The 22,732-nt window shown below is 41.0% G+C and overlaps 1 protein-coding gene across 1 annotated transcript in view; it reads left to right on the plus strand.

Annotated features, from left to right (window-relative positions):
- Positions 1-22,732, plus strand: part of LOC125465466 (xenotropic and polytropic retrovirus receptor 1 homolog) — a 95,048-nt gene that overhangs the window by 56,887 nt on the left and 15,429 nt on the right. Inside the window, exons 4-10 of the mRNA XM_048559049.2 lie at positions 2,737-2,954; positions 4,934-5,083; positions 6,192-6,275; positions 17,518-17,599; positions 19,502-19,689; positions 20,935-21,114; positions 22,231-22,399. Of these exons, the coding sequence (XP_048415006.1) occupies positions 2,737-2,954; positions 4,934-5,083; positions 6,192-6,275; positions 17,518-17,599; positions 19,502-19,689; positions 20,935-21,114; positions 22,231-22,399 (1,071 nt within the window). The remainder of the gene's footprint in view (positions 1-2,736; positions 2,955-4,933; positions 5,084-6,191; positions 6,276-17,517; positions 17,600-19,501; positions 19,690-20,934; positions 21,115-22,230; positions 22,400-22,732) is intronic.

Genomic DNA, 22,732 nt, shown 5'->3' on the forward strand with positions numbered 1-22,732 from the left:
ACACGCCGAAGGGAAGCACTACCCCTCTCGCTTCATCCTCACACCTAGGCCTTCTCTTTACTCTGCATTATAAGGAGCTAGGCCTCCTCTCCTACCTTGCTTTCTTGCTGTTTGTGGTAGAGGCAGAAACTTTACCAACATTGGAAATCATGTTAGCTTTGTGGTTGAATTGGAAAGAAGTGGAGTTGGGACATTTGGGATGAGGGTCCCTTTCCAAAACATCAATATAACGGTCATTCTACACAAAATCCTCTGCTTCAAGAAAGGGTGGAATGGAGATGGAGAATTAAATCAGTTGAAATGAGGCGATTGAGTACCAATTGAAATACTTGGTCTGTAACACAAAGAGTGAGTCCGAACAATGTCAGTTAGGCCACTGAACGTATTCTGACCAAACAGCAGAAACAACGGATTCTATATAGGGCTCTGCTCAGTCTAGTTAATTTCCTGGGGGAGTCAGTTGGCTTAGTTGGTTGGATGGCTGGTTTGTATTGCAGTGTGATGCCAACAGTACAGGTTCAACTCTAGTCATGGTCATCATGAAAATCCTGCCATCTCAAACTCACCCCTTGTCAGAGGCTTGCAGGTTCTAAGATCGCATTCACCCCTAGTTTCTCTCTCTAATGTGGACATGCCAGTGGTGGACAAAGTCAGAAGTCACACGACACCAGGTTATAGCCCACCTTGAAATCACAAGCTTCCAGAGCAGCACTGGTGATGTGTGACTTCTGACTTTGTTCACCTGAGTCCAACACCAGCATCTCCACATTAGAGTGGGACAACCAGACGTTCTGACTTCTGACTTTGTCTCTCTCTAACGAGAGAGTGGACAATGACTCCTACTTGTATTGTCTCTTTGTGAAAGGTCCTAGAAGACTGGCTTTTCAGCTATGGCTCAGTGGGTAGAGCTTTTGCCTGTGTTAGAAAGTTGTGGGTTCAAGTCTGACTCCAGACATGTGAACAAAAATAACACATTCGAGGCTGGCTCTCCAATGCAGTCCTGCAGTAACAGAGGTGCCAGTTCTTTCACGTGAGCTTTAAAAACCAAAGCCCCATCTGTCCTCTGAGGTTGCACATAAAAGATCATGCAGCACTAGAGCATGGAAATTCTCCCAAGTGTCCCATCAAACAAATAGTTAATTTGGTCATTATCCTATTACCGTCTGTGTGGTGGGGGCGGGGGGCGGCGTTGCTCTATGCATATTGGTTTCCATGTTCCCTGCATTACAACAACTGCACCATTTCAAAGAGTATTCCAGTGATTTGACAACCCTTACAGGATATCCTGAGGTTATGAATGGTGCTATATAAATGCAGGACTTTTCTTTAACTAAGTCAAGCAAAATTTCAGGGCACTGAACTGACCAAACCTCTATCTGATTGGAGGTAGCTCAAGCAGATTGGAGTTTCTATACCACCATATATCTGTGCCCATTTAAGGTTAATTACAATTTTACTGCCATGGAGATCCTGCTGACTTCATTGCAATCATGAGGCTACAAAAATCAACAAATCATAGAATCTTTACATTATAGAAAAAGGCCTTTCAACACCCACCTCTGTATTCGACATTTAGCATCGATCTATTCTAATTCCATTTTCCAGCATTAGGGAGGAGATGGTGGCCGAATGGTATTATTGCTGGGCTGTTAATTCAGAGACCTAGGTAATGTTCCCAGGGACCCAGGTTCGAATCGCACTACAACAGATGTTAGTATTTTGAATTCAATAAAAAAAATCTGGAATTAAGAGTCTAATGATGACCATGCATTGATTGCCGATTTTCAGAGATGGGTGACAGGAGGAACAAATCTCATCTGGTTCACAAATGTCCTTCAGGGAAGGAAATCTACCATCCCTAACCAGTCTGGCCTACATGTGACTCCAGACCCATAGCAATGTGGTTGACTCTTAACTGCCCTCTGGGCAATAATTGTTGACCTAGCCAGTGACACTCTCATCCTGTGAATAAATAAAAAGAAATTGGCCAATAACCTTATATGGTGTGATGTTTCAAGTGCTCATCTAAATATTTCTTCAATATCTTGATGGTTCTTGCTTCTACTATTCATTTAGGCAATGTCCGATTGCAAATCGTTTTCCTCAACTGCTCTCTAAACCTTCTGTTCCTTACCTTAAATCTGTGGCCGCTGGTGATGGACTAAAAGGGAAATAGCCCTCCGTTTTTACCCCATACATATTCAACTGGTCGTGGCAAACACAAACATTTAGTGTACCAATTGAAAATGATTGTAAAAACATATTATCAATATGTCAGTCATTACTCCACAATCTCAAAATGATATATTTTTCTTCCCATTTGGCATCCGGTAGACTTTCCTGATCCGAATCCTGCAGCCCAAAGTATAGGTTATAAAACAGGCAATTGCATGTCTCCTCTTTACAACCTCAACATCAAGTTTAGATGAACAAGTGGCATGAAAACATGGTGAATTGTTCTAGGAATAATCCATCACGCAAAGCAGATGTGTTATTATGTGGTAATTATGCACAGATTATGTGGTAATCTTTCTTAATCCACTTAATCACATGTGCTTTTGTTTCCTACTGATCACTACTCATTGACGTGGATCCTGTACATCATTTGCTCATTGCCAAAGTGAAGTATCGTTACTGTGAACGGGAGCACTTTAGATGCCATGATTCCTTACGAGGCAGTCATTTTCTCACAAAGCACTGCAAAGAAATAACTGCTTTCTGTCAACCCAATTCCAGAAAAACTTGCAGAAGCCCAGAGACGATTAGCAACCCTACAGAATGAACTTGAAGGAGTGCTGGATGTGCAGAGGGAAGGTGGTGTGAGACCATCGAGTCATTGGTGGGGCATCCTTCAAAGACCGAACAGACACCGGGCACGACACAAGGCCATGTGTGACCTGAAGCTGGCCTTCAGTGAGCTCTACCTCAATCTAATTCTACTGCAGAATTACCAGGTATGTGGAACGCCACTTCAAACTATCAGATCTTTGGGTCCTGGTAGAAAAAGACTAAAACACATAACAAAAAGAGCAGAGAATGCTGGAGCATCTGTGAAGAGAGAAACAGAGTTAACCTTTCTAGCCCAAAGACTCATCTTTGGAACAGAAACCAACCGTTAAGTAAAATATACATTTTGCATTGTCAGAAACATTGTGGAACATTGGAACTGCGTGGATCTTTTCAAGACCACTGCTCTAACAGACTCAATGTAATAGCAGAGGACAGTCTGTTGACTCTGCATCGCAATAGGGCAATCAACATTCAATAAAAAAATAAAGTAGATGTTGGAAATCCAATACAAAATCCGAAAATGTTGGAAATTCTCATTAGATGAGGCAGCATTTGTGGAGAGAGAAACAGGGTTGGCTTTTTAGGTCAAGAACTTCTCACATTCTGAACCTGTTTCCCACCAGCTGTGCTGTTGAAGTTCACCCGAACTATAATCAAGTAGAGTTCACTGAACTGCTGGAAACTTGTCATTTTATATTATTTAGAATCTAACTCTCAAGTTATAGCTAAATGTATGAGGTGCAACTGGCTTTTTAGTTTGTTAATAATTGGAAATCTTTCTTATATTTGTGAAACGTCAAATTTCTCCGTTCTTGTTAACGTTTCGGGTCGAGTGAACTGAGTTCTGAGGAAGGGTCACTCAACCCAAAACATTAACTCTGATTTCTGTCCACAGACGCTGCCAGACCTGCTGAGCTTTTCTAGCAACTTCTGTTTTTGTTCCTGATTTACAGCATCTGCGGTTCGTTCGTTTCTTCATTCCTTTGTCTTTCTTAAGTTTGCTTTTGATATTTCAGCTTAAGTTCCTAATTCCTTAATTACCTAATTCCATGTATATATCCCAAACTATTCTTTTGCTTTTTGGAAAGGTTAATTGAAGGTCAGGGACAATCAATGTTTTCAACTTCCTGCTTTGCTGGACGTGAGAGTACTTCATTGCAATTTGACCTGCCCATGATATTTAACTGACAAAGCACTCTTGTTGACGAGCAAATGTAGGTTTCTGTTCAAATGATGAATCATTACCAACCTTAATGTTCAATTGCCAATTTACTGGACACCTAAAGCACGAATAATGCATGTTCTTGAAAATAGCAAGGACAGTGAGGAAGAAAAGCCATTTGTGTGGAGTAAGTAGACCACAGTTTCATGAGCTTTGTAACTAACAATTTACCTCTTTATAATTGCCTGAGCTTACTGTTCATGACAACACTACAAATATGGTGTTGTGGTGGCACAGCGGTTAGCACTGCTGCCTCACAGCGCCAGGGATCCGGGTTCGATTCCACCCTCGGGTGACTGACTGTGTAGAGCTTGCACGTTCTCCCCGTGTCTGTGTGGATTTCCTCAGGATGCTCCGGTTTCCTCCCACAGTCCAAAGATGTGCAGGTTAGATGGATTAGACCATAAAACATTGGAGCCGAAATTAGGCCATTTGGCCTATGGAACCTGCTCGGCTACCCAATCATGGCTGATATGTTTCTTAACTCCATTACCCTGCCTTTTTCGTGTAACCTTTAATCTCCTTAACAATCAAGAACCTATCTGCCTCTGTCTTAAATATACTCAATGACCTGGCCTCCACAGCCTTCTGTGGCAATGAATTCCATGGATTCTTCACCCTCTAGCTGAAGAAGTTTCTCTTCATCTCCAGTCTAAATGGTCTTTCTGTTATTGGCCATGCTAAATAGCCCATAGTATCCAGGGATGTGCCATGGGAAGTGCAGGGTTATGAGGATTGGGGTGGGATGTTCTTTGGTGGGGCAGTGCAGACTTGATGGGCCGAGTGACCTGCTTCTACGCTGTCGGTGATTCTAAGTGAGCCTGCTGCTTTTTCTACATTTCTGTTCTATTTCTCCTCCCACCTCTGATCTTAACGGATGACCTTACTGTAACTCTGTCCCTAATTTCTTTTCTTTTCCAGAATCTCAACCTCACTGGGTTCAGCAAAATCCTGAAGAAGTATGACAAGATGTTCCATTCCACAAAGGGGGCAAGCTGGCAGGCAACTCAGGTGGAGACCTCACCAGTTTATACCAGTAAAAAGATTGACCAGCTGATCGCGGAGGTGGAGGTAAGCACGGGCCTGACCAGGGGATAGCAGAGGAAGACAGTAATTAGGAATGAGGCTAGACCATTTGCAATACATAGATTGCAACACAATAACAGACTACAACACAATCATAGGCTGCAATACATGGCTCGAAGTGGAGGTTGCTTTGTGATGGTTTAATGGATTAGTGCTTCCCAAATCCTTATCTGTCCATATGTTAATGCCTCAGCCTTTGTGAGAGCCCAAGTTGAGGGGTACGAAAGGCTAAGGACAGCTGGGGTCATGACCCCGTTGTTGAGTTTCTCTTTTTGAGTGAGGACATGAGACTTAATGAAAAGTCCAGGGTTTTTCCAAAAAGAAATGAAACCATCACAAACTTCTTCACAGATAATGGGAACTGCAGATGCTGGAGATTCCAAGATGATAAAATGTGAGGCTGGATGAACACAGCAGGCCAAGCAGCATCTCAGGAGCACAAAAGCTAACGTTTCGGGCCTAGACCCTTCATCAGAGAGGACCCTCTGATGAAGGGTCTAGGCCCGAAACGTCAGCTTTTGTGCTCCTGAGATGCTGCTTGGCCTGCTGTGTTCATCCAGCCTCACATTTTACAAACTTCTTCACAGTTCTTTTCTGCAGTAGAAATCAAAGCTAAGGTGCACTCAATCAGCTTGTGCCCCCAACTTTAAAGAAACCAAGCTTTTATGGCACTGTACCAATGTCAGTAATCAGGCTGAACTCCACACCCATGACCCCAAGATCTCATCTGACTCCCAGTTTGGGATAGATAGATAGATGCCCTGGAAAAGATCATTTATGTTTAAATCCAGGCAATGGATGTTTCTTCAATGTAAAGGTTGGACTGTTATCAAAGGTCAGCCACCCTGCAGCAAACGAGACATGCACATGGAGATACTGAGGAATGGCACCTCTGCTGTGAGAATCATTCACACCTATCAAGTAGTCTACATAGTCTCATGTTAAAAAGCATTGCTGCGGTTAATACGTATAGTGCATAGAACTGGTGCACCATTGAATTCCATTGCAGTGATCCATTTGAAAGACAATCCTCGATTGGCAAAGGGGGTGTCATTATCACTTGAATATCAATAAAACTCCATGTTCTTCACAGTCACTCTACACCAATGAGCTAGCAGGAGGAGACAGAGCACAGGCGATGAAGAGGCTACGTGTTCCACCATTAGGTGTAACACAGGTCAGTTCACTGTCATTGATTCGTTGAAGAGATTGGAGTGTGTACATGTGTGTCTAACGCCATATGGTATTGCATGACCCGATTGTGTGTGTGTTTGTGTATGTTTGACAGAGTGAGGCTGGAGTGAGTGTGTGTCATTTTGAGATAGGAGTGGAAGTGTGAATATGACAGTGTGTGGTAGTGATGTGTGTTTGTGTGAGATTGGAGTTTGTGTGTGTGTTCATGTGGGAGTCTGTGTGTTTGTGTGTGTGTATTAGTGTGAGATTGGAGTTTGTATATATTGGTGTGAGATTGGAGAGTGTTGGTGTGTGTGTTCATGTGGGAGTGTGCATATGTGTATGTATGAGTGTGAGATTGGAATTTCTACATGTTAGTGTGAGATTGAAGAGTGTGTGTGTGTTGTGAGCGTGTGCACCTGCATGTATTCATGTGAGATTGGAGTGTCTGTCTGTTAATCCATGCAATAGTGTGTGTTAGTGTGTGTTAGTGTGTGCATTAACATGGGATTGAAGTGTGCATGTGTTTGTGTGTGTATGTGTGTTCACGTATGTTGTGTGCCTCAGTGTGAGATCAGAATATGTGACTTTTTGAGATCAGAACGAGTATTTTCATGACGCCAGCTGGTGGTAATACTGGACCTGTCATATCTCAGAGTGAAACCTGGCTTGAAATATCATAATTTTTGCATTTGGTTGATGTGGTGGTTAGTCATTGAACATATTCACACAAAGCTGGAAATATTATTTAACAAAGGAACCAAATCCTATAACACAACAAATAAAAATACAAAGCTGTATATATGACAGTTTAGAAAGATGATGATGAATGGTGTATAAAATGTATTACCATTTTTGGAATTTGAATTGTTTTAGAAGGAGAACAAGGTCAGAATGTCATTCCGGAGCAGTGACCTAAATACATCTATTCCAAGAGGACTGCAATCAAGATCTTGGGAGAACCCCTGAAGTGTGAATGGAATAAAATGTTAATACTTCTGGTTTTATGGAAGGCAATGTAAAGACATTAAGTCATTAGTTTTACTTTTTAATTCAGTTTAGAATACACCAGCTTCAACTGAGAAGAATCAAGATTTGAGTTCAGTGGCAAGTTTTTAATTTCTTTCTTAGCAGGCTTTTGTTCAGTTCAGTTCAGAGGATGCTAGTCACTGCTGCAGCAATGCTGTTGCTGGTTAGTGAAATTTCCAAACCAGGAGAGTTTGATGTCGAAATCTTCAGGTTGTTAGAATTGAAGAAATTGGCAGTATTGTTATAGACCAGATCAAACCCCCTCAAAATATATTAAGAAGATAGCTAGACCCTAACTTCTTTTAAAGGCAAGGGTAAGGCATTATATTCCAAATGCAATCTGATTCATCAGACTACTCATATTTAAGAAAAACACACTTTTTTCACTAGAGTTAAAATACAGTCAAAATAAAACTAAAACAAAATAATTGGCTTAACTGTAACAATTGAAATGCTTAACAAAATAATATATATTAGCTACTACTAATTGACTGTTCTAAGATGGTAATAGCCCATAAACACATCCCTGGAAAAGGCAAATTCAGTAAAATAGATTGTGTCACATGCAATTCTAGCAGCAGGAAGAGAACCCCAGTTTTTAGCTATAACAGAGAGGAATGAGAGCTTTCACATTCAGCTTCAAGAACACAGCAACTGCTGAATGCTAGAACTAAAAATCCTGGTTCTGTGGGAGTTTGACCCCACCCATTCAGGCTGCTTCTATTGTTCCAACATAAAAAAACCCAAGGCCTCACAAGCTATTTACATTATTGACTTTGTGCAGAGCACTCTGTCTCACCCTTCCTTCATTCATAAAAACCAGGGTAAAATATACCTCTTAAGCCATAGTATTGTCACATTATTAGAATTGTGAAGGGTTCATACCATCAGACTCAGAAAATTATTCCAAAATGATCACATCATTTTAAAAGAGAAAAAAATCTAGAAGGAGGAAGTTAAGTGGAAACTTAAGGAGTTGAGATATGTGTATAATTTCTTTGGGAGTGAGTATTTACAATGGATAGAGTTGAGAACCAAGTTAAAACTTTGTTAGTGTGTATGCTGACATCCTCTAATTATCATACTTATAGCTTGGTTTGTTTGTTTACTTTCTTTAGTGTAATAATCTTAAGTTCTGTTGTTTAAAAAAAATGTCGGTAGCTCTTATGTTTAAGTGATTAATTACTATGTTTGCTAAATATACAATTTTCAAGCCAGGTTTCATTCCAGGATCAGACTTGTTCAATATCAACAATAGTTGTGGTGCAGGATTTGCAGGATTGAAATTCATTGTACTTAAGAATGATCTGTATCTCTTTCAAAGAAATGGATCAATGGATATACTAGACATAAAACAGGAGTTTTGTGGTGCAGTTTACTGCGTAGATTGAACTGTCTGAAATATAAAACTGAGATGTCACAGCTAAAACTATGTAAGGTTCAGTTAGAACTTAAAAAAAAGTTGGAAAAAGAGAAGAAAAGAGCAATGTGAAGAGAAGAAAAAGAAAAACAAAGCACAATGGCCAGGGAGATGGAATTTTAACAAGCTTGAAATCCAAAGTGATAGGGAATTCGGGCAACATGACTCAGAGAGAGATGTGTTTAAACGAAGAAATAAGTTGTAACTCAGAGGATAATTCTGATTCTCCTGAGCGATTTTATTTAACCAGAAGTCCATGCTCAGCGATTAGATTTACAGAGGAAGAATAGAAATAGATTTCACCTTGCTTAAAATGGTATGGGAAGAGGAGGTCAAAAGATATTTAGACTTCAGTGTCATAAAGTGTTTGACAGGTTCAATCACGAATGTGTATGCTAATTTGTCAGATGAACAATCTGCAGACTCCAAAACTGTTAAGCTTGTTCCTGAAGCTCAGCAATTAGAATTTAGGACAACAAGGAACAGATCTAATCAGTCAAGAGTAAGGTTTGAAAGGGAAAAAGAACCGTTGTGGGATCAGTGTTTTCAATCACTGAGGTTAGAAAGAAAACTGGCATAACATAAGAGAAATGGTGATTGTGGAAGAATTTGGAATTGATACTCCAGTAAATCTCAGGACATTTTTTAGAAGAGTGTCAAGTATCAAAGAGTGAGAAGTAGCAGTTCTGGAAGAAAGCTATGATATATCAGATACACAGTTGCATATGGAGGGATGGTCGTATGGGAATCCACATTGAAAATGCAGAGAAAAACAGGGAATGTAAATTGCAAACAGAAGGAGGACAGAAAAGTAATAGCGAAGAAAAGCTAGAACCTAAAGGTGACATACAGAAAATAGCAATCTTCTATTGCAAATAAGATTAAACATACCAAAGCTTTCTGCTGGATGTTAAATGGGAGTCTGATTATAGTGTGAAGAATGTCTAAGGAGTTCTTCGAAAAGGGTTCTCCTAGAAAGGAAGCAGGAGTTAAAACTCTGTCTGTGGAGAAGAGAAAACTGAGTGTTTCTTTAGAATCTACTAACAGGGGAGTGATGACTCAGGACAGTCAAGAAAATTCTTCCTGGATGATTAATAAAGTGAATTGGACCACTAGATGTTCAGAACATTTTATTTCAAAAGATGAGGTGCTTCTGTGTGCTTCTAATCAAGGAGGTAAACTTAAAAAATATTGACGAACACTGAAAAAAATCAATCGCTGCTGATGATCCATTTTGCCTTCACGAGGTGTTAATGAAGGAGAAAATATTAATTGGTGGTTCACATGGACATTATAAAAATGTCCCATTGTACAGAGATGGATTAAAGAATGACCCAGTAAATGGAGAATTTGCAGCTTGAGTCGTGAATTAACTCCTTAGAGACGGAATTGATTTTATCTTGGGAATGACCGTGTTGGTTTATAAATATTGGCCTCTCTGAGGGTCTACTATTGTGGAACGATCAGTAGAAGTAAAAGAAAGCGAAATGTTACAGGAAGCACACCTCAGATTATTACCCAACTACATTTAGAGCAGACTGCAGGCCCATTGAATTAGGCAGGAAGAAAAGGAGTCTATGGAAAGGGGAGATGACTTGGAAATTCAGTTATTGGATATAATTTTTGAAACTTTAAATAAAACAGATGATGGAAAAGCAAATGAGGCTGTCACGTTCAGCCCGTTTTCTTTAATAGAATGCAACAAACAGATTCTGAAATTGTGGAAGCTATATCAAACGGCCTACTCAGAAATTAATATTTGAATGACACGTACCAATGAGGAAAAGGAGACCACCTCAAACACTAGCCAATGAGAAATGGGCAGTGGTCTATCTTTTGGAAGTCCCAGCTGGGTCTTACGATGAAATTTTGTGAGTAGATCCCAAAATTCCAAATCTTAGGTACCAGGAAAACATAGGCTAAAGTACTAAAGCATTCAGATTCTCCAGAGTTAAAGATATCATTAAATTTTGTCAAACATGCCATACATATCAGGTAGTAAGGAAACCTCAAGTATCAATTAAACTGGAAAATTTAACTCCAATAACAACCTTCAAAAAGCCGTTTAGCAGGGTCTAAATAGAATGCATAGGATCCTTATCCCTACTCCTACATAAGACCACAATTGGGATTCAGTATCTTTTATCAATTATGCATGCTTTGACAAGATTTTCTGAAACAGTACCTTTTAGGAAGAATTAAAGTAAAAATTGTAGTAGGCAAGTACAATGTTTTTAACAAGATGTGGATCAACCAAAGAAATACAATCAGATCAAGATTCAATTTTTCACAAATATTCAAAGAAAAAATGCAGTTTTGAAATTAAATAATTTATGTCTTCAGTTTATCATCCATAACCTCAAGGAACTTTGGAAAAATAGCATTAAACTTTGAAACATGAGAATTGGTTGTGAAGTATGCCCTAACGATTGGGATTAAAGAACTCCCTAGTTATAATTTGCCATTAGTGATGCCCCTGGTGAGTCCACATGATTCAGTCTGTAATACTGACATGAGATGAGGACCCTCTAAATTGATTAAAGAGAAATTTATAAATCAATGGGTAATGAGCCTGGCCAGGTGTTAGATTTGGAAGTAGGTGAGCACTTTGGTGATAGCGATCACAATTCTGTTATGTTTACTTTAGTGATGGAAAGGGATAGGTGTATACCACTGGGCAAGAGTTATAGCTGGGGGAAAAGCAATTACAATGAGATTAGGCAAGATTTAGGGAGCATAGGATGGGGAAGGAAACTGCAGGGGATGGGCACATTAGAAATGTGGAGCTTATTCAAGGAAAAACTCCTGTGTGTCCCAGATAAGTATGTACCTGTCAGGCAGGGAGGAAGCTGTAGACCGCAGGAGCCATGGTTTACGAAGGGGGTGGAATCTCTGGTCAAGAGGAAGAAGAAGGCTAATGTTAGGATGAGATGTGAAGGCTCAGTTAGGGCACTTGAGGGCTATGAGGTAGCCAGGAAAGACCTAAAGAGAGAGCTCAGAAGAGCCAGGAGGAGACATGAGAAGTTGTTGGCGGATAGGATCAGGGTAAACCCTAAGGCTTTCTATAGGTATTTAAGGAATAAAAGAATGACAAAAGTAAGATTAGGCCCAATCAAGGATAGTAGTGGTAAATTGTGTGTGGAGCCAGAGGAGATAGGGGAAGCGCTAAATGAATATTTTTCAACAGTATTCACTCTAGAAAATGACAATGTTGTCGAGGAGAATACTGAGATACAGGCTACTAAACTAGGTGGGATTGAGGTTCACAAGGAAGAGGTATTAGAAATCCTTCAGAGGGTGAAGATAGATAAGTCCCCTGGGCCGGATGGGATTTATCCTCGGATCCTCTGGGAAGCCAGGGACGAGATTGCCGAGCCTTTGGCATTGAACTTTAACTCGTCATTGTCTACAGGAATTGTGCCAGATGACTGGAGGATAGCAAATGTGGTTCCCCTGTTCAAGAAGGGGAGTAGAGACAACCCTGGTAATTATAGACCAGTGAGCCTTATCTCAGTTGTTGGTAAAGTGTTAGAAAAGGTTATAAGGGATAGGATTTATAATCATCTGGAAAAGAATAAATTGATTAGGGATAGTCAGCACGGTTTTGTGAAGGGAAGGTTGTGCCTCACAAACCTTATTGAGTTCTTTGAGAAGGTGACCAAACAGGTAGATGAGAGTAAACCAGTTGATGTGGTGTATATGGATTTCAGCAAGGCGTTCGATACGCTTCCCCACAATAGGCTACTGTACAAAATGCAGAGGAATGGAATTGTGGGAGACATAGCAGTTTGGTTCAGAAATTGGCTTGCTGAAAGAAGACAGAGGGTGGTAGTTGATGGGAAATGTTCATCCTGGATACCAGTTACTAGTGGTGTACCGCAAGGGTCGGTGTTGGGTCCACAGCTGTTTGTCATTTTTATAAATAACCTGGATGAGGGCGTAGAAGGATGGGTTAGTAAATTTGCACACGACACTAAGGTCGGTGGAGTTGTGGATAGCGACGAAGGATGCTGTAGGTTGCAGAGAGACATAGATAAGCTGCAGAGCTGGGCTGAGAGGTGGCAAATGGAGTTTAATGCAGACAAGTGTGAGGTGATGCACTTTGGTAGGAGTAACCAGAAGGCAAAGTACTGGGCTAATGGTAAGATTCTTAGTAGTGTAGATGAGCAGAGAGATCTCAGTGTCCATGTACACAGATCCTTGAAAGTTGCCACCCAGGTTGACAGGGCTGTTAAGAAGGCATACAGTGTTTTAGCTTTTATTAATAGAGGGATCGAGTTCCGGAACCAAGAGGTTATGGTGAAGCTGTACAAAATTCTGGTGCGGCTGCACTTGGAGTATTGTGTACAGTTCTGGTCACCGCATTATAAGAAGGATGTGGAAGCTTTGGAAAGGGTGCAGAGGAGATTTACTAGGACGTTGCCTTGTATGGAGGGAAGGTCTTACGAGGAAAGGCTGAGGGACTTGAGGCTGTTTTCGTTGGAGAGAAGAAGGGTGAGAGGTGACTTAATTGAAACATATAAAATAATCAGAGGGTTAGATAGGGTGGATAGGGAGAGCCTTTTTCCTAGGATGGTGACAGCGAGCACGAGGGGGCAAAGCTTTAAATTGAGGGGTGAAAGATATAGGACAGATGTCAGAGGTAGTTTCTTTACTCAGAGAGTAGTAAGGGAATGGAATGCTTTGCCTGCAACGGTAGTAGATTCGCCAACTTTAGGTACATTTAAGTCGTCATTGGATAAGCATATGGACGTACATGGAATAGTGTAGGTTAGATGGGCTTGAGATCGGTATGACAGGTCGGCACAACATCAAGGGCGGAAGGGCCTGTACTGTGCTGTAATGTTCTATTTCTATTTCTATTTCTAATGCTCAGAGACAAAACTTCTAGCCTTTGTTTTGAGTTTACGAGAATCTAATCAAAGGTGAGATGACCAACAAGCCTTTGTAAAGTGCTGAACAAATAAAGAAATAAAAACTTCAGCAGATAAAAAGACTAAAGTTCAAATTTTTGTTGCTTAGGATAAAGTATTGTTACCTATTTCTGGGAAACCATTAAATGCAGGGTTCACTAAGCTTTCCAGATCAGAAAGAAGTTTAGTAATGTACATAATGTAGTGAATACTCCAGACTATGAGTGTGTTATATTAGAGAATGACAGGAGAAAAGCATATCTATTTTAGTTAAAGAAATAGGGAGTGAAATAAAAACATCAGAATCATTGGAGAATAGATCAGAAATTGAAAATTCAAAAATTGATCCTCCAGCAAATGGATGCAATAATATGGACCATTTTGTTCTATCTTCCAGAAATCCATCAGAAAGGCTTTTAAAAACTATGTAAGAAGTCATACGACACCAGGTTATATCTATAGTCAGGTGCCGAAGGAGCAGCGCTCCAAAAGCTAGTGATTTGAAATACACTAGTTGGACTATAACCTGGTGTTGTGTGATTTCTGACTTTGTTCAACCTAGTCCAACACTGGCACCTCTATGTCATGGTTGCAAAAACTATTATAGACATACAAATCAATCATGTTAATAGGGAAATGTCTTTAGCCAGACATGGTATTAATTTAGGGTGTTCATTACTTATAAAACAACTTCCTTACAGACCTATTACAGAGCAGTTAGCTCATGTAAGAGGAGAGATTCAGTTCATGATCGACAATGACATTATTGACCTAAGTCATAGTTGCTAGAGTTCCCCTCTTGTGATGGTGCTCAAACTGGATGGGACTCAAAGGTTCTGCGTTGTTTATCACGGATCCAACATGGTAACAAATTTAGATCCACACTCAATTCCATGGCTCAATGACAGCATTAAAAGAAATGGACACAAACAATTTACCACTAAAATTCACTTGATAAAGGGAAAAATGACAAGTTCTGTTGACTGAAAGAGACAAAGAAGTGTCAGCAATTGTAATACCAGATGAACTATATCAATGTAAAATCATGTCATTATCAATGAAAAATGTGCCAGCAGCTTTCTGACAATTATGTTATTGAAAGTCTATGTAACTGTGTTGTCTACATTGATGATTTGGTTATGCTCAGCCAAGCCTGGGAAGAACATTCACACCACTTGAGTGCACACTTTGATCTGCTACCAAGAGCCAATTTGATCATAAATCTACCTCCAAGTAAATAAACCAAAATGAAAGTGACTTATTTTGAACACACTGGGAGGCAAGGCTGAGTAGTGCCTAGAGAAGTGAAACTCAGAGCTATTGCAAGTTGTTCTGTGCTGAAGACAAAACATGAAATTCTGGAATAATGCAGCCTGAGTCGATTTTATTTAACATTTGCTCCAAATTTCAGTGCTATGGTGGCTTATTGGATGAACCTATTGAAGAAATGCAAGAAATATGGATAGACAAATGAATGTCAGAATGATTTTGAAAGTTTGAAAGCTATGCTAGCACCTGCATTAACCTTGGCACTACCAAATTATGAGACACATTCAAACTGGCCATTGATATCAGTGTGCATGTTGTTTTATTACAAGAAGATGAAACATATTAAATGGCCATTCAATTATTTTTCAAAGACGTTGTATATATGTCAACAGAAATATTCAAAAGTGGAGAAAGAAGTATTGAGCCTTGTGTTGTCTCTACATCAGTTTGCAATTTACATTTCCTGGACCACAACATTTTAATCAAAATGGGGAAATTCCATGCGAAAAATCCAAGACTGTTTCATGGCTGATAAAAGCAATACTAGAATAGAACAGAATCCCTACAGTGTGGAAACAGGCCAGTCAGCACACTGAGTCCACACCAACATACTGAGGAGCATCCAAATCAGACACACCCCTCCTACCCTATCTCTATAACCTTACATTTCCCATTGCTCATCCAATATTTTGTCAAGAGCACATACGAAGGAAATCAAATGCCATAATCAAAATGGATTTCTGTAAAGTATGGTTGATATGATATGTGCTTAATGTAAATACATTACTACTGTTAATATTACAGTGAAGTGGTGTTAAAAGAACTTACTGATAGAAAACAAAAATTACTCAAAGTTACTTTCTCAGTTTTGGTTATGGAGCTGTGACAAAAGATGTATAAAATATATCATGATTTATGGAATTTGAAATGTTTTAAAAAGAGAGGCATATGGATGTGGGTTAGTGCTGTGATTTTTTTTTGAAGAAAGGTCAGAAAGTTACTCTAGAACAGTGACCTAAATGCAGCAGTTCTAAGAACATGTTGTGACTACAGCCAAAGATTTGGGAGAACCCCTGGAGTATTAACAGAGTCAGATATTTATAGTTTTAGGTTTATGACAGACATTTTATTTGTGATCAGTTCAGTTCTCAGGTGTTTCTGTTGATGAGAATCAGGAGTCCAGTCAGAAGCACATTTTTAGTTTCTGCACTCGCAGGATTCAGGTTTGAATCAATCACTGTAATAGCAATGCCTTTTTTTCATTCTGGTTGGTAAAGTTTTCAAAGTCTGGAGAGTCTTGGACAGGTCTTTAGAATTGAAAACATTTCAACCATCAGAATTGTGAAAGCGTCACGCCGTCTGACTCAGGCAGCTGAGATTCTCATCCAGCCATTAAATCTTTCGGTGCTAAATTTTACCTTTTATCTCTTTAATGTCAGGCATCTCATGTATTTTCCTAACTGTCTCACAGCATTTAGAATCAGGGAAAATTCAGCCCAACACTCATTGTTCTAAATGACTTCATAACATCTTAAAACAAACCTTCCCAGAACTGGAACCACACAGCAATTTAACCTCCAGTTTAAAACTTTAACATTTTACATGGTAATGTGTCAGTCTGAGTTTGGAGATGGTGTCTTTAAAATCAGACTCTGTGTGCATGTGTGTATGAGATTGGATTGTATGTGCGTGTGTGTGTGTTTGTGAGACAGTGTGAAGTTAAAGTTTTTTTATGTCAGTCTGAGTTTGGATTGCTTTGTGTGAGAGATTGGATTGTTTGTGTGAGTGTGAGGTCAAATTGTTTATGTGTGTGTGAGAGAGATTGGATTGTGTGTGTGTGAGAGATTGAATTGTGTATGTGTCTGTGTGTCTGTGTGTGTGTGTGTGTGTGTGTGAGAGAGAGTGTGAGATTAAAATGTTGCTGTGTCAGTGTGAGATTGGATTGCATGTTTGTGAGAGATTTGATTTTGTATGTGTGTGTGAGAGAGATTGAATTGTGTGTCTGTGTGTGTGTGTGTGTGTGTGTGTATGTGTGTGTGTATGTGTTTATGTATGTGTATGTGTGTGTGAGATAGTGTGAGATTAAAATGTTGCTGTGTCAGGGTGAGATTGGATTGCATGTTTGTGAGAGATTTGATTTTGTATGTGTGTGAGAGAGGGATTGAATTGTGTGTGTGTGTGTGTGTGTGTGTGTGTGTGTGTGTTTGAGATAGTGTGAGATTAAAATGTTGCTGTGTCAGGGTGAGATTGGATTGCATGTTTGTGAGAGATTTGATTTTGTATGTGTGAGAGAGAGAGATTGAATTGTGTGTGTGTGTGTATGTATGTGTCTATGTATGTGTATGTGTGTGTGAGATAGTGTGAGATTAAAATGTTGCTGTGTCAGGGTGAGATTGGATTGCATGTGTGTGAGAGTATGAGATTTGATTTTGTATGTGTGTGTGAGAGAGAGAGAGAGACAGTATAAGATTAGAGTCTCTGTGTGCCAGTGCGAGCTTGGATTGTGTGTTCGTTGGAGATATTTGGGGGGACAATTGTTGGGCTCGAGGCTTTGCAGAACACCTGCTGGATTCCTAAACTGTGACATTACAATGTTGTGCTCTGTGCCCCCTTAGACGCCTCCTGTATGGATAACATTCCGCGTGGGTCTGCAGTGTGGAATCATACTGGCGCTCATGGTGCTGATAATTATCAAAGGTAAGCATTTAGCGTCAGCCAACCAGCAAAGAAGTAAAGGTCTCGTTGTGTATTCTCAGGTTATTTGTAAACAACACTACTGACAGGTTGGTGTGAATAATTCAGTGATGTGCGTAGATCAAGTGACTACAGCAGACAAGCATCTCCAGTAACACGACATTGACTGTCAAAAAGGGCTAATGAGTAGAGTGCAGCCTAGCTCACAGGCTGCAGAGTGAGAGCCTGGCAGACCCATGGTATAGCCTTCTCGTGTAACCTCACACTCCCAAGATCTGCAGGCCCAGGGCACAGACAGTGTTACTTGTTGCAACTCAAGATGAATAGTTTAGAAAGGAAGGACATTCGATTTCTACCTTTCCCTTGTGCTCTCTCAAATAACACTTTCTCAGAATTAAATATTCACGGGTAAAGTGGCCCGGGGTGCCTTACATTCTTCACAGCGTTTGCATTTGTATCCTCTGATGCTTTCTTCAGATGAAGGTTTTGGGGAAGCAGGGAGCAGACAAAAGGTGGTCAGCTTCAGGGTGGACAGATTTCAGGAAGCTTTACAGGAGTTTCTGTCTCTAACCACCTCATCAGTCAGACCTCACCCTCCCACAGCCAATCAATAATGAATAGACTTGCCACTAGCCAGAGGAATAGAAAAAGAAGCAGAAGCAGGAAACTCCATTTTAGCCAGACCATCTCTAAGAAGGAGGCCAATCAGCCCATTGTATTTGCACTGGGTTTCCAATGGGCATTATGACTTAGTGCCATTCTCCTGCATTTCGCCATCCACTTGGCACATTGTTCTCTTCAGATAACCATCCAGTGCTCAATTAGCTCAGCTTCCACCATCCTTCCATGCATTCCAGACTTTCTCTCATATTTCGTTCGCTATGTATGCAAATAGATTTAAATCTGTGCGGTCCCTTGAAATCTTTATTATCCAGACATCTATGAATCCCAGTCTTCAATACAATCAGTAACTGAGCCTTCTCACCACCCTGAGCAATTCCAAAGTTTCACCAACCTCTGAGTGAAGAAAATCCTCGTCAGCTCAGCTTGAAATGACACCGCCACCCCATTCTGATGCTCTGTCAGTGGTTCAGGAGAAACATTCTATCTCTGTCTACATATTCTTAGTAGCCTCTGGGTAAAGAGCCTTTTCCTGAACTCATGATCAGATTGATTACTGACTATTTCATTTTGTGGCCACTAGTTTTGTAATTTCCCAGAAGAGGAAATGCAATCTCCATGCCTACCCTTCCAAATGTCATAGTGATGACACCTACTATCAGGTCAACCCTTCCTCTTCTACCACAATGCCATTTTACCCACAATGTCCCCATATCACAGAGTTGTTACGATACAGAAGGAGGTCATTCAGCTCATTGTGCCTACGCTAACTATCCAATGAGCGTTATAGCTCAGTACCATTCAGCCTTCTTCTTCCTCATACCCACGGCACATGATTTGAATAGGCACAATTATTCAATGCCCTCAATTGGCTCGGTCTCCACCAGAAGAGGCTTTCCCTCTTCTGGAAAAAGGCCCAGCTTGCTCAGCCTTTCCTAATAGTTATAACCTCTCGGTTCCACTATCATAATTGTGAAGTTTTTTTTCCATTTGAGAAATGCCAACCCCACCGTCCCATAACTTAGAAGACAAAATCTTTAAAAATCAGGAAATTTGGCCATGAATCATGGGTGGCTATTTTTTCAAACATAATATAGCCCTGCCGTTGGTCCAGTTGGTTTAGAATTCAGTCCCAGCTGCCCCAAAGTGTGTCGTAACATGTCTTGAAAAGGTTGACATTATAAAGAAAAATCTTGTGTCAGTCTTTGATTAAATGACAATCCTGTTGTTTCACACTCACAGGCCTAACATTGATCCTTGCTAGATTTGATTTCTTTCCCCTAGCTATCTATGTATCCCAGGAAGCCAGCATGTGGCCCCTACTGAGGGCTTATAGAGGAGGCTTCATCATGATTGAGTTTGTCTTCCTGTTGGGAATTAACACCTACGGTTGGAGAAAAGCAGGAGTGAACCACACTTTAATCTTTGAACTTGACCCTAGGAACCATCTCTCCCATCAACAATTCTTTGAGGTGAGTCTGATGACATCTTTCCTAAAGGCTGATAATGGAAGCTGCTACCTTGCCAAGATTGGAGATGGTTAGTTCATTTAGTTGGATGTCAGGTCCACGATATGGAGTGACACTGACGGTGTGGGTTCAATTCCTCCAACAACTGAGGTTACCCTGAAGGACTCTCCTTCTCAACCTCTCCCCTTGCCTGAGGTGTGGTGATCCTCAGTGGTTAAACCACCACCTCTCATTAATGAGAGAGCAGACTTATGGTCTGGTAGGATTATGATGATATTACCTCAAGGCCAAAGTAATGGGTTTAGTCTTTATCTATTCTCCGAACCCATGCTGCTGGTCTTAACCTGATTCACACTCGTGATGTTTAGCCAACTGAACTAACCGAATAATTGGGATGGTTAGGGTGCGGTGGTCATAGGACATAGCATTAGATTAAATTTATGTGCTGGTCTGTTGTACTAACAGTAGGCCTGGTTTGACAGAACAGGAACTGGTTCAACGTTCTACATACAGGTGAAGCAGTTCTGTTTACAAACTGAAGTATTACAACAAAGTCCACCGTGGCAGGGTGAGAATTTCAAAGTTGAGGAAAATGTGCAAGTGAGAAGTTGAGATCAGTAAATGTGACCACGATGCAGTTCGATTGTCATGAGAATATCTGCCAGCCTTACTTGGCGTATTTGCGACCCGAGAACTTTAGCTCTTCTGAAATAGCCTAACAATTCTTTTATTTGTATCCAACCAGTCAGCACCAGGACAATAAACACTGCCCTGGAAGGGATTTAGAAGTATCTGTTTTTCATAATTTACGAAAGGGCTAGGCATTTTTTGAAATATTTATTCATTCAGAGGCCAAGGACATCACTGGCTAGGCTAATATTTGTTGTCCATCCCTAATTGTCCAGAGGGCAGTTAAGAGTCAACCTCATTACTGTGGGTCTGGAGTCACATGTAGACCAGATCAGGTAATGATAACAGCTTCCTTCCTTAAGGGACATTAGTGAAGTAGATGGGTCTTTCCAACCATTGTTAATGGATTCATGGTCATCATTAACTCTTAATTCCAAATTTTTACTGAGTTCAAATTCCACCAACTGCTGTGGTGGAATTCAAACCCAGGCTCCAGGTCTGTCTCTGGATTAACAGTCTAACGATAATACCACTAGGCCATTGCCTCCCCACAAATTGTCCCAATGCATCAATAGGCTAACCTATTGAGAGTTCCTCATGTGCATCTTTCTTTTCCAGTTGGCAGGTTTCCTTGGGGTCCTGTGGTGTGTGAGCCTATTAGCCTGCCTATTCAGTACTTACATCCACACTCCGATGCCAGTCAATCCCCTGGTCCTGTATGGATTCATGTTGCTGCTGCTTCTGAACCCAACCAAAACTTTCTACTACAAGTCCCGAGTCTGGTTACTGAAAGTCCTGGTAAGTAGATCAGCACTGGGAAGGTGAAAGTCAGAACCTGCTATTTGTACAGTGCGCTTCATGGCCTCAGATTGCAATCAATGATATCTGACTAAAATATATTCCCTGCTGCAGTGCAGGAGAAATAGCACCTGGTTGGGAAAAAGGTATCCATTTATTCTGACCCCTTGTGAACAGTGGTGGCAATCCTTGCACCCAAGCTATTCACAATCCCATTGTGCTCTTGGGGAAGGTGAAATGCTACAGTTACGCTCCCTGCTATTCCACTAGAGGGAAAGAAACTCCTGGGAGAATGTGCCTACATTTACCATTTCTGGTAATAAACAACTGCACTTCCCAGTCATGAACCATTTTAACTCCCCCTCCCATTCCTTAGATGACATGTCCATCATGGGCCTCCTGCAGTGCCACAATGATGCCATCCAAAGTTTGCAGGAATTGTAACTCATATTCCGCTTAGGAACCCTGCAGCCCAATGGTATCAATGTGGATTTCACAAGCTTCAAAATCTCCCCTCTCCCCACTGCATCCCAAAACCAACCCAGCTCGTTCCCGCCTCCCTAACCTGTTCTTCCTTTCACCTATCCCCTCCTCCCACCTCAATTTTCTACCTACTAACCTCATCCTGCCCCCTTGACCTGTCCGTCCTCCCCGGATTGACCTATCCCCTCCCTACCTCCCCACCTATACTCACCTCTACAGGCTCCATCCCTGCCCCTTTAACTTGCCTGTCTCCTTTCCAACTATCTTCTCCTCTATCCAACTTTGGTCCGCCTCCCCGTCTCTCCCTATTTATTTCAGAACCCTCTCCCCATCGCCCTTTTCTGATGAAGGGTCTAGGCCCGAAACGTCAGCTTTTGTGCTCCTAAGATGCTGCTTGGCCTGCTGTGTTCATCCAGCTCTACACCTTGTTATCTCGGATTCTCCAGCATCTGCAGTTCCCATGATCTTATCTCTGGTATCCTCGCGGAGGGTTGGTAGCCAGATGTCTACTGCCAGGGGGATGGCAAGGCAACAGAGATCAGAATAGATGCCCCTCCACTCTCCCATTTAACAGAAGACTTCCAGCATTGGCTCGGACTTTAATCATTGCTCTGTCCGATTCCTTCTAAACAGTGTCGGTCAGTAACTGCTCCATTCCATAAGGTCAGCTTCGCCGATTTTTGGCTCGCAGATCAACTCAACAGCATGGGAACCGTCTTCCTCGACCTCTGGTCCTTGATCTGCTTCTACACCTTTGAAGTGAACTGGGAAAACAACCAGGGCCTCCTGAGCCCCCCAGCAGGTGAAGGACAATTTTCCAAATGACTAGCCCTACCTAGCCACATTTCGTGGGATCTCAACTGTGCACCAATGCAAGAGAGGTGACACCTCTTGTCCTCATTTGAGACTTGAAACTTGTAGCTGTAAAAAGACTTGCACGACACACAAGGCTTATGGATTTCAGTCTGTGTAGCTTTTTATTTTCTCTCTTGAGTGGTCAAAGCTGGCAGCTAAAGCCTATTCTTAGTTGTCCTTGAGAAAGTCGTGGCGGGGATCTATCTTCTACGATCCTCAAAAGAGGTTGGCTCCCACAATAATTTTGAGATTATGAGCTCATGGTGATATAATGAGCAGC

Source organism: Stegostoma tigrinum, chromosome 29 (genome assembly GCF_030684315.1).
Source record: "Stegostoma tigrinum isolate sSteTig4 chromosome 29, sSteTig4.hap1, whole genome shotgun sequence".
Taxonomy (NCBI): domain Eukaryota; kingdom Metazoa; phylum Chordata; class Chondrichthyes; order Orectolobiformes; family Stegostomatidae; genus Stegostoma; species Stegostoma tigrinum.